This window comes from Cebus imitator, unplaced genomic scaffold, assembly GCF_001604975.1.
Source record: "Cebus imitator isolate Cc_AM_T3 unplaced genomic scaffold, Cebus_imitator-1.0 Scaffold4, whole genome shotgun sequence".
In the NCBI taxonomy this organism is placed as follows: Eukaryota; Metazoa; Chordata; class Mammalia; order Primates; family Cebidae; genus Cebus; species Cebus imitator.
In genome coordinates, this window is record NW_016107319.1 from 9,835,757 (window position 1) to 9,855,330 (window position 19,574).

The 19,574-nt window shown below is 37.9% G+C and overlaps 2 protein-coding genes across 2 annotated transcripts in view; one reads left to right on the plus strand and one right to left on the minus strand.

Moving 5' to 3' along the window:
* Positions 1–369: 369 nt before the first annotated feature.
* On the minus strand, positions 370–3,629 carry LOC119472092 (translation initiation factor IF-2-like). Its single transcript, XM_037740527.1, has 2 exons — positions 3,121–3,629; positions 370–1,190 (listed from the first exon to the last, which is right to left on the minus strand). The coding sequence occupies exons 1-2, from the start codon at positions 3,622–3,624 to the stop codon at positions 1,155–1,157; spliced, it is 540 nt and encodes a 179-aa protein (XP_037596455.1). The 5' UTR covers positions 3,625–3,629; the 3' UTR covers positions 370–1,154.
* A 302-nt stretch (positions 3,630–3,931) lies between these two features.
* Positions 3,932–19,574, plus strand: part of LOC108308657 (hedgehog interacting protein) — a 94,632-nt gene continuing 78,989 nt past the window's right edge. The window contains exons 1-2 of the mRNA XM_017534555.2: positions 3,932–4,354; positions 9,997–10,189. Coding sequence (XP_017390044.1) covers positions 4,076–4,354; positions 9,997–10,189 — 472 coding nt within the window. The 5' untranslated portion in view covers positions 3,932–4,075. The remainder of the gene's footprint in view (positions 4,355–9,996; positions 10,190–19,574) is intronic.

Below are 19,574 nucleotides of genomic sequence, written 5' to 3' on the forward strand. Positions count from 1 at the left end.
CTATACTTTAAATGGCTGTTGGAATCACTTCATACTCCTTCCAAGCCATCCTAGGTCTCCATTGAAATGTCATTTTCCCAGAGCAGCTTTTTCCAGGCACTTAATCTGAAATAGATGTGCTGTGCTTTGTTATTCTGTACTTTAGTATTTCCTTCATAGCCCTTACCATAATTTATAACTGTAACTTTATTTGTGACCTTATCATTTGTCTTCCGTACTAGATTATTAACTATCGAGAAGCAGGATGTTTGTATTATTTTTCAGTACTATATTGCTTAGCACGGTACCTGACGCTTAATATTTATTTGTTGAAATGGAATTAAATAGTACATTTTTCTGTGAAGGCCAAAACTCCATATATAAAACTAATTCCAAAACCCAAAATAATTTTATTTTAAACAGTTACCAAAGTTAAATCGTCATCACTTCTGATACACTAAAAATGTATATTCATATAACTCTCGAATTATGTATGTATGCATATACATATGCATACATACATAATTCACATACATGGTAATAGTTTGAGCTTTACATCTGAAATTAATTTCAATTTGCATCACATATTTCTTTTTATAATAAACTGAATATGTTCATGAGAATCATTAATTCTTCTAAAGTACGGAACATAACCCTGGCTAGGACCAGGGTATGAGGGTGGGATGGTCTAAGCTGGTGCTAGCTCACACAAGATGCCCTGGTGCACATTTCAAAAAGCACCCACATCCTCTGGGTAGACACAGACACACAGAAACATAAGCTCTGCTTGGTGAATGGAGCCTGGGCAGGGCTTCAGCTCCCACTTTAGGTGCTCTTGCACAGGGCATGACCTGCATATGGGTGGCAGTCCTAGGGGGGTTGCTCAGTGGTGGTATGAGCAGAAGATGTGAACTAGCCACCCTTATGCTGTTCCATTTCTTGCTAAAAAAGGTCGACTTGATTTGTCTGGATTATTTCGGTCAGGAAGGATTCCCTTCTTCTTTTCACCACTCTGTCGGTTTAGCCGAAGAGGGAGAGCTCTCTGATGAAAGGAGACCATTTTTCATGTTCGAGTGTATGCGTGGCCTGCTCTCCCACTTCAGCCTCCAAGGGGTCTTTCTAGGTTTAATCTGAAGATATAACCCAGTGTTGATTCTTGATTCCTAATTATGCTGTCAGCCCGGTTGTAGGCAAGGGTTGCAATTTTCCCTCTGGAAAAAAGAATCAGAAGTTAGTCCATTTGTATAACGCTGCTTAGTAACTGTTTAGAAATTTTATCAGTAACAGGAAGAATAAGCTCAAGTTATCTCTTAAGTGACCCAATTTATTGACTTTCAGACAAACAGTGGATGAAATCAATTCTAGTTTCCATATGTCAAGAAATAACAGGCATGTCTCATTTCGGCAATCTTTTAGAAACTTTCTATGTCTTAGGGTCATGGGTTAAAACAGATGCATAGTATTTTAAAACCAAAATTAATTTAGCTTTAAGTGTCTTTCGACTTGAATTATAAGCCATAAGAAAGGCCTGTTTCAAAACTACTAACATGAATTTGTCAGAGTAGGAGTGCAAGCCACTGAAATACAATTTCAGAAGGATTTTTATTGTGGAAAAAGAATATAAAACTGGCATTTGGGAATAAAATGTTGGATAGTGGAAAGCACCCCAGATTGGGTCCTGATTCCTCATTCTCAAACTACCTAATGAGATGAAATTGTGCAAGTGATTTAATTTTGATGGGATTCATCTCGAGATCTATTAATAAGTTTAAAGCCTTAAAGTCTTTATAGTTCTCTGGTTAATTTTATATGAAAAGTCCTCAAAGCAGAAAGAATATCACAAGAAGTAGCCTGTGGGATCCAAAGTGGCACTTACAACCACATGTATGAAGAAGTCATGTGTGTACAACAGCCCCTGGGGAAAATGTTACATATGTCATCAGGGCCCTACATTTAGCTGAGGAGTGGGCGAAACATCCTAGCAGATTCTTTTCACTTATTCTGATGTGTCATCTCTTTTGGGAAAAACCTAACTTCTCTAATATCCAGGCTCAGGAAGTGAAAAAGAAACCTTACCTGGCCACTGGGACCACTTTGAAGAAGTAATTAATTTAATCAACTGCCCACCTCACCCATCACCAACTTTCGCAATCGCTTGGCAAAATCTATGTCCAACAAGTGAAGCAAATCCAAATATGGTGAATATTCCTCCACTGCCAAAATGGGAAAACTGCCTTATCTGCTCATCAAAGCCTATCTTCTTGGAAACCGGCTCCTCTGTTAAATACCCAAGTGGGTTAAATGCACATTTTGTGTGCAACCCTGTAGAAGCTCCTCCTGATGCTAACTTTCGGGGATCCGGTAAATGTCAAGGCACCGCTCTTGATAACGTAGACATCTTTTTAGAAACACCTTATTTACACAGACTTTGTCTAGCTGGGGGAAAGGTTAATTTATTTGTATACCGGGGGATAAGCAGGGCACAGCGCTTCTGGACGCCCTCAACAACTAATTCTAATTCTTTCTCCAGATCTAACTCCTCTGTTTCTACACGCAGGTAAATCTCTTACCAGGGGCGGGGTGTGTGTGTGTGTGTGTGTGTGTGTGTGTGTGTGTGTGTGTGTGTGTGTGTGTGTGACCTGTGCTCCCAGATAGCACCAGCGGGGCCCAGCTTATTCCCGGACACTTGTGGGACCCTGACAGGGGCAGGTCGGGGACTAACCCGCCCAAACCAAGGCAAGCACTCTGGGAGGCCGACTCGGCTCGGCCTGCAGCCCGACACACCGCCCACTCCGCGCACGCACACGCGTCCGTGCCACTTCAGTGGTTTGCAGGACTTCCGGTGAGGACGAGTCTCCAAACCATCTCAGCGTACTCAACCGCATCTGGGATTCCCCTGCCTCTAAGTTCGACCCCAAGCAAGATCTTTGAGGACTTGAGCTTCACATCGAAAGTCAGTCTGGAAAAAGGGGGTGTCCGTGCGGCTGGGAATGACAAAGGGGCCCAAAAACCTCCCTCCCGTCGGCTCCAGCCCACTTAGTTCACCCTCCCACGGGGCGAGGGATTGGCCGGGGGTCGGGGTGGGGATGGCCCTGGAAGGGGTCCCTCCCTTCCCACCTTCCACGGCCCACTCTTACTTACTTTCTCTCGGAGCCTCAGCTTGGCCGCCTTTAGCCCGGGCAGTGCAGAGAGGAAGAGTGGAGGAGAGAGGAGCCTGCTGGCTGCAGCAGCCGGGCAGTCCCGGACTCTCGGGACTGCGCCCCTGCCCCAGGCCGGCAGGGACCCGGAGCGGTAGACGCCCCCACCCGGGCGCCGCGGCGAGGCGGGCACGCTGGGTTCTGCGCCCTCGAGGCTGGCTCCGAAGGCTCGCAGCCCTCCCCCTCCGTCCGCCGCCGTCGCGGCCCGCCGCCCCTCCCCGCCGCAGCCAGGAGGCCGCCGGGGCCAGGGGGACGCGCTCGCGCGGGGGGCCACCCCCTCCCCTTCCTCCCACCCTGGGCGGGGGCGCGCGAGAAGCGGTGACGTCAAGGGGCGCGCTGTGGCAGCACCTCCCCGCGCGCTAGTTAAAAAGAAGAAGAAAAGAGGGAGCGAAACATGAGAGGCTGTGTGAGAAGCTGCAGCCGCCGGCAGAGGAGACCTCAGCATCATCTAGAGCCCAGCACTGCCCCGCCGCCGCCGTCGCCGTTTCTGTTCCTGCTACTGTCCCACCTAAACAACTCCCGTTACACGGACAAGTGAACATCTGTGGCTGTCCTCTCCTTTTCTTCCTCCTCTTCCAACTCCTTCTCCTCCTCCCACTTCCCAGCCGCAGCAGAAAGCCCCCAACCCAACTGACACTGGCACAACTGCAAACGGTGTCATCGGCACAACTTTATCTGGCTCCTCTGGCTCCCCTAAGACGTTGGACCCATCGCCGCGTCTTTTATTTTTTGCAAAGTTGCATCGCTGTACATATTTTTGTCCCCGCCACCTTCCTCTGCCTCTCGAGTGCCCTGCAGCCCCGCAGCCTCCTCCTGGAGCTGCGCCCTAGTGCCCCTGCTGGGCAGTGGCGTTTCCCCCACATCCTCCCGCGCCCAGCCCCTGCTGCTCTGGGCAGACGATGCTGAAGATGCTCTCCTTTAAGCTGCTGCTGCTGGCCGTGGCTCTGGGCTTCTTTGAAGGAGATGCTAAGTTTGGGGAAAGAAACGAAGGGAGCGGAGCAAGGAGGAGAAGGTGCCTGAATGGGAACCCCCCGAAGCGCCTGAAAAGGAGAGACAGGAGGATGATGTCCCAGCTGGAGCTGCTGAGTGGGGGAGAGATGCTGTGCGGGGGCTTCTACCCTCGGCTGTCCTGCTGCCTGCGGAGTGACAGCCCGGGGCTGGGGCGCCTGGAGAACAAGGTAGGCACTCACTGGCCTCACGGATGCGTACTTGGCATATTGGCTGGGTGGGGTTCCCTGTGGTTCTGGCAAAGCCGGTGGCTGTAAGAAGGGCAAAACTTCTTTGGGGGAGTTCTTTTCCTAACTTTTCTAAAGGGATAACGTGATTCCGTTGTGTGTTCCTCTGTGGTAAAGCAAACAGCATTCCCGCCCCCAGAGTCCACGGTGGGGATGCTGTGCAAACTTGCCTATCTCAGAAAATAGACGCTTCTGCGGTACCCGCACCCTGGACTGGGTAGATATTTTAAAAGAATCGCGATTAACAGTATGTTTTGGATCGAATGAGGGCATTGGTTGCGGTGAAACTGTAAATTAAGGTGGCTGTGGTTTCCGGTTTGTTTTTCTAGGGTAAAAAGATTTGTGCCGTTTTCTCCACGTGCTCGGTTAGGGAGAGGATTGAGTCGTAAAGGATGTTGAAGCATGGTTGGTTTATGATCCCCAGCCCCGTCAGAGGGGGGTGTCTTGCATTACATTAGTTAAACCAACGGAAAGGAGCTCCTGGTCCTCCGGTTAGGGACCCGAAAAAAGCTGGAGAAAGATTTTGCTGGAACGTTATTTGTCACATAAAACGGAGACGATTCTCCGTCATTGTGTAAATTATAAATTCAGGCTTTCAGGGTCAGTTAGGTGTCTTGGAAGAGCTTCTCTAAGAATTTGTTTTAAGAGTAATGGCATTTACGTTTTCCTTGTGTGTTAAGAAGTTTAACTAAATACCAACATACTGTTTATTGATTGTAAAGACACGCTTATTTTTGAGTTTGCAATATCGTTATTGCCAGGAGATGCAGTCATGTGTGGTATCTACTGTACTCCAAGGAATGATTGCTGGGTCACATCATTAACAATCACTGCACGTGAAATAAACAATCAGGTGTCTTTGCTCCCCCTCCCTTTCCCTATTTTAGGTTTAATTAAGAATTCCTCTGTTAGAACACTGCCAGTTGTCAAGGTCTGAGAGGCTCTTGGAAAACTTGTGCTTCAGTCTTGCTGGCCCAGGCAAAATAAATAAAAAAAAAAAAAAAAAAAAAAAAAAAAAAAAAAAAAAAAAAAAAACCCAGGCTGAATCTAATTTTTATGCTCAGTTCACGGTAGATTTCACTCTATTCTCATGTAAACAGCTCCTACGAATCAACATATGTGTCTGGGTGGTATCTCTCACTTTGTTTTGTAACAAAAAGCCATATTGCATCATTTAATTTGCTCAAGTCATGCAAATAGGAAAAAATCAATAGGACAAAAAGGGGTCGACTTATCCTCCTCCCCACTAAACTGCTGCCCACACACAGAGTCCTGTTGCTTATGGCAAAAGAATAACAACAACACCATTGTATTTGTTAGTTGGTTCACTAATGGGTGAAACTAGAGAACATCATTCTCTTTCAGTCCCCAGCTCTGTCCAAATGTTCATGCCTTTTGAGGGAGCATTTGTCCAACTCCTTCTATTCCCAGATGAGTGAGAACTGTCTTGCTGCAGGTTTTCAGCTGCAACTCTCTTTTTATTCTTACCATATGCAGCAGGAGCCTGAGATTCAGGGAACAGATATTCCAGGATTTTATTCAAAACAGTGTCATGAATCTCCTGTGTTGCAATTGAATTAAGTTACAAAACAGCTACATTCAGTTCACCTTAAATGTTTTATCAGCAGCCCTAAAGAACCAGGAAATTCAGAGAAAAGTTTAGAAATATTTGCCATTCAGCCTTCCTTGGTGCAATACATGCTATGAATAAACTGATGATCTAGAGACCCCTGCAATACTGAACTCTTCCAGGGACATATGGAATGAGAATTTTGTTCTTGACTCAATGGTGGGGAGAAGGGAAAAGGAGATGGGACTGAGGGGAGTTATAGTCCTTAAGAGTAGTTATATAAAAACTTTTTTAAAGAAATCATTCTTTAGGAAGCAATCTGACATGTTAACTATACATATTCCTTTCTGTTTTATGTGCTTCCAATCTCCAACAAACCCCTACTCATTTGGAAAATGTGTCTGAGTTAACTTTGGTACACTAGACTTTTGCTGGTTCCATTACAAGTGGCTTATAAACTAACAATACCCAAACTGTTCAAAATAGAGATTTGCTATAGGTATGCATATGCATTCTTGACCTATGTTACTTCTCAAGTTTTAATAGTTTTTAAAACATGTTATTTTATAATAAACTTCAGTGTTTCCCTTTTTCCTGTAAGCCTTCCTGGATTATAATATATGTTAGGATCTTATTTCATAATGTGTATACAGGAGGGATGATTGCTATTTGAAAGGGTCCTTTATTGTTTATGAAAAAAAAAAATCCCCAGAAAGATTTCTGCAGCCTTTCAAGAAACTATAGTAGTAGCTTTTTCCTACAGGAAGAATTTCTTAGACAAATAGATAGTAGAAATATTAGCATGCTGAGCTACGCAATTAAGTCCTGTTTCTCAGCTAAGAAATTTTCTTTAATGAACTAGAATTGACTTCAATTCTTTAGACATGGAATTATGCTCTTATTTTAATTTTTTAAATATTTTAATAATGTTGTATATTGTGATGAGATTGTTTACTATGGCAAATAATTACTGTCAAAATTTAGAAAGTCATATTATCTTAGCAATATTATTGCAGTTTCTAAATATAGCCTGTTAAAAGGATCTAATTCTCATTAAGCAAATTGAATCTGCAACCAAATGATATAACCCCCATTTCTAAAACTTAACTTGTAGCCACAGAAGCATAGAGCTCTCTCTACCTTGGGTGGTTTCACAGCCAAAGCTGTCAAGGAATGGGTGAAAAGTAATTGTTTTCAAGTGTGCCCTTTTACAATCATTTGTTTGCTCTGGCTCTTTCAGGGACAAAGGCTATTGTTGAACACATCCAACTAAACAAATAACTCATCCTGGGGTCCCTTTAACAGCTGCCTTAGTACAATGATCTATTTACATATTAGCCTAAAATTGAAACTGAACTCTTTAATGACATAATCCAGCACTATAGTTGAGAGACACATGTGTTCTACCCAACAGCTGAACAACCTTGTAGGCATATGATTTTTAGAAATAACTTTTTGTAAACCAAATGATCTTAAGGCGACATCTTAATATACTGTCATGTATTTTCTCCTTTTGTCCCCTCATCGAACCCATGTGGGTGCCTTTTGCCCTCTTTGTTTAGTTACTTGGTAAATAAAGAGAAATACAGAAGGTCTCTGTCACCCGTTTTACTATTTGTTGATAAGCTATAGTTGGAGGCCACACTTTACCGTGTATCCCCTATTTATCTTACCCTTCTTCTATGGATTTTACTTTCGTGTGGCTAAAGATTAAAGGATGACCTGCCAGATGTTATAAATTAGCAACAGCCACAATGATTACTAGGCATGCTGTAATAATGTTTCGAAGTTTTACATGATTTCTGAAGTATATTTAGTTAAAACCACTATAATTTGATGGTTTTGTATATGGCTTTTAAAAATCGAAACAGGAAATTAGCTTAAATTTCTTCTTAAAATTGATGGCATCGTCAGAAATAAACTTAAGGACCTATATAAGACACAGACACATAGGCAAAAAAGTAGAAATCACCCTACACACACCCAGACTCATCTGTCTAAAACACTGTTGCAGCTTTGGCTGAGTCAGTTTAATTGACTTCAATAAGACTATTGGTTCATTGAAACCAAAGCCAGAATGATGGCTTTATCTATCTTCAAATAGGTATTTACACTGCAGACCTCACACAGAGCAAAATGTTACCGTCCTGCTGGGCCGGAACAGCATGAAACTTTAAAAAGAATAATATTATACTTGATTTCAGATAATTTATTGAATCCTACTTCTGAAACTTTTGATGAGAGATCTGTGGCCAGAACACATTCCAAAAATTGTAAAAGACAAAATTACTTAGGCACTAAAATCAAGCTCTTCCTGGATAGCAGCTGAGAGAGTATATGAGGATCATTTTGTTTCAGCTATAAAAAATGGAAGCATGCATAATCTCCATAAAACAAAAGGTAATTACATTCCAGGTTTTAAGCCAGCAAAAAAGGGTGGCTTCGGCATCCTGCAATTGTTTTGTTCTTAGTGGACTGCTATATGATAAACAAATAGAACAGAATTGAACACTATTAATATTGAATAGTTCTGGTGAGGTTTGCCAGAGTATGGACAATAAAACACATTTAAAACATTCTTGGAATGCAAATTCTAAGGGTGTAGTGTATGTTTCCTTTCAGAAGATTTTATCCATTTAAGCAATTGTTATTTAAATAAATTGATAAGACTGTAAATATAATTGTGATTAATAATAACTTTTCTGAATAGCGTAGCTACAATGCATCATATATTTTTTTAACTTTTATTGGACTTGCTGCATACTAAAATTTCAGCATGCTTATATTCAATGATTTTTTTTAGTTGCTTTGCTCTTGCAGATTTAAATTTTTGTGATTACCTAGAATATCATTATCCCAAAAAATAGAAGCCATAGATTTACTCAAATTAGAACCTTCGTTAGTGAATGAAATATTTGTTTAAAACAATGCTCTAGAATTTAAAATGTTAATTTTGGTTGACAGTTCTAAAGAAGTAATAAAGTATGAATATAGTTAGATGAATTGGGAAAAGGTATAAAATTCAATTCCATTATGGTGTTTTTAATATAAAAAATTAATACTTGATTTCACTTGTCAAATATTGTGTTGTTATTGTCTTCTATATATATTAAAGAAACTTCTGAAATCAGGTTTTTAAAGTTACTGCTAGACAACAAGACCTATTCTGTCTACTAATTGTTAAACTCAATGAATCAATAACTCAAATTGGTCTTATTGAAATAAAAGACATATCATTGTAAAAAACTGTGATGAAGGTAAGCCATTTTTCATTAAAATTTACTACATATTATTCAAAAACACTTTATTAAACTCTTATGTTTGTTCATACATATAACATACCTGAGGACCTAGTTAGAAAAATTTTCCTGGCTAAGATATAATGAATAATAAAAATTGGTCTAACCTGTTCAATTTTGCTTTAGATATTATTTTTATTAAACATGAAAGGCAAATATTATCCTACTTTAGAAAACTTTCCTTAATGCAGTATGCAGATTGAAAATTAATTGAAATTTTAAAAATGTAGCCCAAGTACATTTTTGAGATTACCGTATTAAGAATTTCAGAAATGAAATAGATCTTCACATAAGACACAAATAAGCCATGTCTTGAAAAATTCTGTTTTGCACACAGTTGGACAAAGGTTAGAACTTTAAAGTTAAATATCATTCAGTATACACTTTGAGGAAGAATGAAATAATAAAACCTTGAAGAGTCTAAATATAATAGCCTTTTAACTTTTTACACCTGAAGTACAGATGAAATGTCTTTGATTTGCAAGAATAAGAAGCACTTTTATGTATCCCTGCCCTTTGTTCTCCCAGCTCAGTTCCAGAGACTGTACTTGTATCCTTATAAAGGCATTCTGTATTATGACACAGTAATTCTTTTCAGAAAACTTCACTGGCTAAATTAGACTGTTGTACTTACACAATTGCAAATAATAATAATAATAACTAAAGCTAAACTTTACCTAACTAAAACAACATTGTTTCTGCTTTATGGCTTTCAGATATTTTCTGTTACCAACAACACAGAATGCGGGAAGTTACTGGAGGAAATCAAATGTGCACTTTGCTCTCCACATTCTCAAAGCCTGTTCCACTCACCTGAGAGAGAAGTCTTGGAAAGAGACCTGGTATTTCCTCTGCTCTGCAAAGACTATTGCAAAGAATTCTTTTACACTTGCCGAGGCCATATTCCAGGTAAGGAAAAAAAAAGTGCACGAGTGAAGTAAACCACCACACAATCTCCTTGTAAGATACGTGTTCTTAAATGCTTATTTACAAGACTTGTAAAATTCATCTTGCCCTTAAAAATACCTATTTTACCTCCTAATTAACATTTCCAAATTTATAACTTTTATTCCCTCTAAAGGGAGTATTGTAATTTCAGTCTGCAAATAGTATAATTGGTTTTGTTAACTTGTTATATATTTCTTGTTAAGCTGATAATACAGGTGGTAATCTTCATACACATTGATTTCTCAGTCCAAATCTCTTCTTGGTACCTTCTTTACCCATCAGGATCAATATCAAGGCAGCATCTTCTTCTACACAACTGATACGAAATTGGAGAATGTCCACTAACTTGTAAGATAGACCCTTAAATAAAATATGATTAGGAATCCAAAAAAGTAATATCTTACAAAGCACTTTCAATAAAATGGCGAATTTTTACTCTGTGAGGTAGGTAGGAACAGTAGAGTCCTCCTTATTTGACAGATGAGGAAACCTGAGCCTTGGGAGAAGTCATACACCTTAATCAATGTTGTACAATGAGAATGTGATAGGAGAGATATGGATATTCTTACATGTATAGTGTCATGAACATGCCCAGTCACTATCGTATTTTGGACTCCAAAAAGCATAAATAGTCATTAATTAATTTTTATCATCAAAAGCTTGTAAACTTTGGTTGCTGTTGCTTTAGTTGGAAGATTCAACATATAGAAAGAAAATAATTTCATGAGACAGATTCTGTTTAGTTAGGAGACAAAGCAGCACACAAATCTACTGAAGATTAAGCAGTATTTAAGAAAGAGGCAAGCTTTAAGAACTGTAGAATGCACTGAGAGAATTTTTTAAAGTGCTATGTACATTTTACTTTTTTCTCTGACACAGGAAAGTGTGGATTTTTGTATTTTTTAATATAGCTCTCTTAATAACTTTAGAAAACATTTTGACTAGGGTTGCTTGCTCTCTTGCATATAGGATGACATATATCTAAACCCATTCAATATGAAATGTTATTATTGTCTTCATAAACCGCAGCTGTGGTCCTAGGCCTTCTCTCAAGCAGCTGTTTCTTCCTCTTTATCACATTCCCCAAACCAAAGTAGAATAGATCATGGTTGCCTAGATGGCCTCCAGAGAAGTGATAACAGATTAGATACCATAAATGTTTGCTGGAAATTTCAAGTCTTACACATTTGCCTGTAGGACTATAAACTGAAAGTGATATCCACACTTAGCATTTTTATTTATCATTATCTACTTTAGATAAATACAACATGCTAGATTTGGGGACTTATCTGTGGGGGTCTTTATATATTTGGAGTAATTTTTAGCTTCCAAAAAACAATAAAATAAAAGCAATCCACTGAAAGAAAGAGCACAGCAAACAGCTCAGAGCCAGAACTGCAATCACCTCACTCTCCAGATCAACATATGTGGTGATGAATGACAAATTTATTTTTCTACAAAGTTTGTATATATGTAAAACTGCTGAAGTGCATCAAGATGTCAAGTGCTTTTGGTGGCCACCCAGGCTGCTTTGAAAGATATCCAGATGAAAGCTCCACTCTAGAGGTGGACAGAGCAGCAAGGGTGCTTTCTAGAGACTCTGGAAGGCGTTACCAACAAGCAGAGGGGGCTGCCCCTGCATGTGTCAAATGCTAATGATCATTCTAAATACTTGTCCCAAAATCGAGCTGTAGTAACACGCTCTCTGCATTACTTACCCTAATCGATTTGTTGCCTGGATTGATCGTTGGCGTGTAGGTTACCATTTCCTCAAGTACAATGACTAAGATGCTGATCAGTCTCTACCCCCCAAGCCCGTGCCCACAGCACCAAACTGTCTTTACAACTGTGGAACACAGATTTTTTGGAAATTACTACAAAAGCAAATTTTTAATCGTTTCCCCTTAAGTTGATTTAATGATATTGTTCACTTTCTTCTGAAGTTCAAAGTGTTGGAAAACAGCTACTTTGTGTTTCTTTTTTAGAAGAAACTAAATATATTTTGACTGTCCTCGTTAATAGTTTCATCATTCTACAAATCAAAAACTTGAAGAGGAGGGTACCCCATGGGATGTATTTTGCTAAGGCAAATGCTGAAAGAATTGGGAGAGAGAAAATAATTCCAGAGACAACTTCATTTTTTTCCTTACTGCCCAATACATGAAGAAATGTACATACAAATGACTTACCCATTTGCTTTGGCTTCATGGCTTTAGGAAAGCACAGTCACTTTAATATATTCATATACCTATAAGATTGCTACTTTCTAGAAAGCTTAATTAAGAAATAGTCATAGTTTGCTTATTTTCCCAAAAATGGGAAGATATTACAAAGTAATATAGTGGGTTGTGAATTCACTTAGAGAAGTACATTATCCAGTTGTGAATTCACTTAGAGAAGTAAATTCTCAAAACTTCTACAAATGCCAAGAACTCTCCTCTCATCTCTGCAAGTCTTTTCTTCTGCTTGACTGAGCAGGGTAGCTACTTTGCTGATCATTAAAAGACGGTATAACATACTCTATGGAAACCATATCAGTGGACATCTAGTTGGCCTTGCTTCTTCCTTTATACCTGTAGTCATAACGATTTTTATTACTCATCGACCTCATCTTCTCAGCAGTAGGTTATTGTAGTGTGAAATGTCTGCACACAATTAGTTCAATTGGCTTAATCCTGTTTCTAAGAAGGCCAAGGTCAAGGGTTTGATTCAAACTGAATATTTCTAGTCCATAGTCATTCCTAACCCTTGTCAGTTCCCTTACACATGTGTCTTCTTAGTCTCAAGGAGAGTAAACCAGAAGGAATAGATGAATATATCAAAATCCACCACTTCTTTTAGAATATGTTCATGGGTAGGCCTTACTCCCAGTGAGTCAGTAGCTCTTTTTTTTTTTTTTTTTCTTATCATGATGAGCAACACTTATAATGAGGAAAAATGACTTTTCTCTGGAATACATGCTGAGAGAAAAGGGAGAACTCATAATCCTCCGCAGGAAGCATTTATCTTACATGTCAGTATTTATAGGGTGCTCTGTGGTATAGCAGAACCAGGCTCATGATCGGGGAGAACATTTACAGATCCAAGATAGTGGATAAGTGACCAGGACTTAAAAAAATACAACTGCTGGAATATTCAGTGTTTGTTGATTATTAGTAGACCTGACTATATTATGATGATCCCAAGTAAGCTAAACATGCACTTGCAATAAAATGCCAAGCAAGAGGGAACCATTAAGTAAATTACATCTTCCCTGGCAATAAATGTTAAAATATGTCTCTTTATTCATTCATTGTTCACTGCAGAATCGGGTCATTTAAGGTAAAGTATTAATAAAAGTATTAGATACTTAAATTTAAACAAAATTAAGTGATCATAAAAAGAAAATACCCATGTCTTTAAGTAAAAAATCTCCTGAGCTGGTTGTTTTACACATAGGCTATTCAGTTTGTCTAAATTATGTAAGAAGCTTGGAGTAAATTTATTGTTAACATTCTTTATTTTTTCTTAATTTGCCAAGCAGCATCATACCTCTGGAGCCACCAAGTTTATGAATATGCATTCATTAGTCTTTTGATATTCCATTTGAAGATGACTTCTCATTTCCTCATGTTTGTCCCAGCTACTAATTCTCTATAAAATGGAATCAGCCACCAGCATTGTTAATTAATTTCCCCTTAAGATAGTATTGGTTGGTAGACAGCAATGCTGAAGCACACATTTTTTTTAAAAAAAGCAAGCTTGAAATCTCTTTTGAATTGCATTTTGCAATTTTTCTGTGACCCTGCAGGCAAACATCACATTAAAACTAAATTTCTCACTCACATATTCAGTTACAAATATGACCATAGTATGACAGTCTTCCTGCATGCATAATAAATATATGGAGATTTTGTTGCCTGATGGTAAATATTTCCAAAATATGATCTAGCCCAAAACTTTGCAAAGAGTTTGATTTAACGAACCCAATCAAGCTAATTTAGTTTTTCTTTCCTTTTCACCTCTAAGAGACTTGTTGAACCCTATTAGGCAATTTTCATCTGAACGCTTACCCATTAAAGAAGGGAGGGGGGAAGTTATCTTTTGCAAATGGTGAATTGCCAAAGATGAGTAAATGCTTCTATGGCCTTCATTCCTCTCCCCAGTTCCTAATCCTTGAATTTTTGTCAAAGAAAGATAACTTTCCAATTGCTTACCCCTCCCATGGAGCACTTCCCAGCTGCTTGTCTCTTTTTTTCTGTGCCCTGCACCACACACACACACACACACACACACACACACACNACACATAGGCAAAAAAGTAGAAATCACCCTACACACACCCAGACTCATCTGTCTAAAACACTGTTGCAGCTTTGGCTGAGTCAGTTTAATTGACTTCAATAAGACTATTGGTTCATTGAAACCAAAGCCAGAATGATGGCTTTATCTATCTTCAAATAGGTATTTACACTGCAGACCTCACACAGAGCAAAATGTTACCGTCCTGCTGGGCCGGAACAGCATGAAACTTTAAAAAGAATAATATTATACTTGATTTCAGATAATTTATTGAATCCTACTTCTGAAACTTTTGATGAGAGATCTGTGGCCAGAACACATTCCAAAAATTGTAAAAGACAAAATTACTTAGGCACTAAAATCAAGCTCTTCCTGGATAGCAGCTGAGAGAGTATATGAGGATCATTTTGTTTCAGCTATAAAAAATGGAAGCATGCATAATCTCCATAAAACAAAAGGTAATTACATTCCAGGTTTTAAGCCAGCAAAAAAGGGTGGCTTCGGCATCCTGCAATTGTTTTGTTCTTAGTGGACTGCTATATGATAAACAAATAGAACAGAATTGAACACTATTAATATTGAATAGTTCTGGTGAGGTTTGCCAGAGTATGGACAATAAAACACATTTAAAACATTCTTGGAATGCAAATTCTAAGGGTGTAGTGTATGTTTCCTTTCAGAAGATTTTATCCATTTAAGCAATTGTTATTTAAATAAATTGATAAGACTGTAAATATAATTGTGATTAATAATAACTTTTCTGAATAGCGTAGCTACAATGCATCATATATTTTTTTAACTTTTATTGGACTTGCTGCATACTAAAATTTCAGCATGCTTATATTCAATGATTTTTTTTAGTTGCTTTGCTCTTGCAGATTTAAATTTTTGTGATTACCTAGAATATCATTATCCCAAAAAATAGAAGCCATAGATTTACTCAAATTAGAACCTTCGTTAGTGAATGAAATATTTGTTTAAAACAATGCTCTAGAATTTAAAATGTTAATTTTGGTTGACAGTTCTAAAGAAGTAATAAAGTATGAATATAGTTAGATGAATTGGGAAAAGGTATAAAATTCAATTCCATTATGGTGTTTTTAATATAAAAAATTAATACTTGATTTCACTTGTCAAATATTGTGTTGTTATTGTCTTCTATATATATTAAAGAAACTTCTGAAATCAGGTTTTTAAAGTTACTGCTAGACAACAAGACCTATTCTGTCTACTAATTGTTAAACTCAATGAATCAATAACTCAAATTGGTCTTATTGAAATAAAAGACATATCATTGTAAAAAACTGTGATGAAGGTAAGCCATTTTTCATTAAAATTTACTACATATTATTCAAAAACACTTTATTAAACTCTTATGTTTGTTCATACATATAACATACCTGAGGACCTAGTTAGAAAAATTTTCCTGGCTAAGATATAATGAATAATAAAAATTGGTCTAACCTGTTCAATTTTGCTTTAGATATTATTTTTATTAAACATGAAAGGCAAATATTATCCTACTTTAGAAAACTTTCCTTAATGCAGTATGCAGATTGAAAATTAATTGAAATTTTAAAAATGTAGCCCAAGTACATTTTTGAGATTACCGTATTAAGAATTTCAGAAATGAAATAGATCTTCACATAAGACACAAATAAGCCATGTCTTGAAAAATTCTGTTTTGCACACAGTTGGACAAAGGTTAGAACTTTAAAGTTAAATATCATTCAGTATACACTTTGAGGAAGAATGAAATAATAAAACCTTGAAGAGTCTAAATATAATAGCCTTTTAACTTTTTACACCTGAAGTACAGATGAAATGTCTTTGATTTGCAAGAATAAGAAGCACTTTTATGTATCCCTGCCCTTTGTTCTCCCAGCTCAGTTCCAGAGACTGTACTTGTATCCTTATAAAGGCATTCTGTATTATGACACAGTAATTCTTTTCAGAAAACTTCACTGGCTAAATTAGACTGTTGTACTTACACAATTGCAAATAATAATAATAATAACTAAAGCTAAACTTTACCTAACTAAAACAACATTGTTTCTGCTTTATGGCTTTCAGATATTTTCTGTTACCAACAACACAGAATGCGGGAAGTTACTGGAGGAAATCAAATGTGCACTTTGCTCTCCACATTCTCAAAGCCTGTTCCACTCACCTGAGAGAGAAGTCTTGGAAAGAGACCTGGTATTTCCTCTGCTCTGCAAAGACTATTGCAAAGAATTCTTTTACACTTGCCGAGGCCATATTCCAGGTAAGGAAAAAAAAAGTGCACGAGTGAAGTAAACCACCACACAATCTCCTTGTAAGATACGTGTTCTTAAATGCTTATTTACAAGACTTGTAAAATTCATCTTGCCCTTAAAAATACCTATTTTACCTCCTAATTAACATTTCCAAATTTATAACTTTTATTCCCTCTAAAGGGAGTATTGTAATTTCAGTCTGCAAATAGTATAATTGGTTTTGTTAACTTGTTATATATTTCTTGTTAAGCTGATAATACAGGTGGTAATCTTCATACACATTGATTTCTCAGTCCAAATCTCTTCTTGGTACCTTCTTTACCCATCAGGATCAATATCAAGGCAGCATCTTCTTCTACACAACTGATACGAAATTGGAGAATGTCCACTAACTTGTAAGATAGACCCTTAAATAAAATATGATTAGGAATCCAAAAAAGTAATATCTTACAAAGCACTTTCAATAAAATGGCGAATTTTTACTCTGTGAGGTAGGTAGGAACAGTAGAGTCCTCCTTATTTGACAGATGAGGAAACCTGAGCCTTGGGAGAAGTCATACACCTTAATCAATGTTGTACAATGAGAATGTGATAGGAGAGATATGGATATTCTTACATGTATAGTGTCATGAACATGCCCAGTCACTATCGTATTTTGGACTCCAAAAAGCATAAATAGTCATTAATTAATTTTTATCATCAAAAGCTTGTAAACTTTGGTTGCTGTTGCTTTAGTTGGAAGATTCAACATATAGAAAGAAAATAATTTCATGAGACAGATTCTGTTTAGTTAGGAGACAAAGCAGCACACAAATCTACTGAAGATTAAGCAGTATTTAAGAAAGAGGCAAGCTTTAAGAACTGTAGAATGCACTGAGAGAATTTTTTAAAGTGCTATGTACATTTTACTTTTTTCTCTGACACAGGAAAGTGTGGATTTTTGTATTTTTTAATATAGCTCTCTTAATAACTTTAGAAAACATTTTGACTAGGGTTGCTTGCTCTCTTGCATATAGGATGACATATATCTAAACCCATTCAATATGAAATGTTATTATTGTCTTCATAAACCGCAGCTGTGGTCCTAGGCCTTCTCTCAAGCAGCTGTTTCTTCCTCTTTATCACATTCCCCAAACCAAAGTAGAATAGATCATGGTTGCCTAGATGGCCTCCAGAGAAGTGATAACAGATTAGATACCATAAATGTTTGCTGGAAATTTCAAGTCTTACACATTTGCCTGTAGGACTATAAACTGAAAGTGATATCCACACTTAGCATTTTTATTTATCATTATCTACTTTAGATAAATACAACATGCTAGATTTGGGGACTTATCTGTGGGGGTCTTTATATATTTGGAGTAATTTTTAGCTTCCAAAAAACAATAAAATAAAAGCAATCCACTGAAAGAAAGAGCACAGCAAACAGCTCAGAGCCAGAACTGCAATCACCTCACTCTCCAGATCAACATATGTGGTGATGAATGACAAATTTATTTTTCTACAAAGTTTGTATATATGTAAAACTGCTGAAGTGCATCAAGATGTCAAGTGCTTTTGGTGGCCACCCAGGCTGCTTTGAAAGATATCCAGATGAAAGCTCCACTCTAGAGGTGGACAGAGCAGCAAGGGTGCTTTCTAGAGACTCTGGAAGGCGTTACCAACAAGCAGAGGGGGCTGCCCCTGCATGTGTCAAATGCTAATGATCATTCTAAATACTTGTCCCAAAATCGAGCTGTAGTAACACGCTCTCTGCATTACTTACCCTAATCGATTTGTTGCCTGGATTGATCGTTGGCGTGTAGGTTACCATTTCCTCAAGTACAATGACTAAGATGCTGATCAGTCTCTACCCCCCAAGCCCGTGCCCACAGCACCAAACTGTCTTTACAACTGTGGAACACAGATTTTTTGGAAATTACTACAAAAGCAAATTTTTAATCGTTTCCCCTTAAGTTGATTTAATGATATTGTTCACTTTCTTCTGAAGTTCAAAGTGTTGGAAAACAGCTACTTTGTGTTTCTTTTTTAGAAGAAACTAAATATATTTTGACTGTCCTCGTTAATAGTTTCATCATTCTACAAATCAAAAACTTGAAGAGGAGGGTACCCCATGGGATGTATTTTGCTAAGGCAAATGCTGAAAGAATTGGGAGAGAGAAAATAATTCCAGAGACAACTTCATTTTTTTCCTTACTGCCCAATACATGAAGAAATGTACATACAAATGACTTACCCATTTGCTTTGGCTTCATGGCTTTAGGAAAGCACAGTCACTTTAATATATTCATATACCTATAAGATTGCTACTTTCTAGAAAGCTTAATTAAGAAATAGTCATAGTTTGCTTATTTTCCCAAAAATGGGAAGATATTACAAAGTAATATAGTGGGTTGTGAATTCACTTAGAGAAGTACATTATCCAGTTGTGAATTCACTTAGAGAAGTAAATTCTCAAAACTTCTACAAATGCCAAGAACTCTCCTCTCATCTCTGCAAGTCTTTTCTTCTGCTTGACTGAGCAGGGTAGCTACTTTGCTGATCATTAAAAGACGGTATAACATACTCTATGGAAACCATATCAGTGGACATCTAGTTGGCCTTGCTTCTTCCTTTATACCTGTAGTCATAACGATTTTTATTACTCATCGACCTCATCTTCTCAGCAGTAGGTTATTGTAGTGTGAAATGTCTGCACACAATTAGTTCAATTGGCTTAATCCTGTTTCTAAGAAGGCCAAGGTCAAGGGTTTGATTCAAACTGAATATTTCTAGTCCATAGTCATTCCTAACCCTTGTCAGTTCCC

What these genes read in the sequence shown, in the direction of transcription:
- LOC119472092 (XM_037740527.1), bottom strand. Translation starts at nt 3,624, where the DNA reads ATGATGCTGAGGTCTCCTCTGCCGGCGGCTGCAGCTTCTCACACAGCC. An exon ending in AGCTGAGGCTCCGAGAGAAA is followed by an intron (nt 1,191 to 3,120) that starts GTAAGTAAGAGT and finishes TCTTTTTTCCAG; the next exon opens with AGGGAAAATTGCAACCCTTG.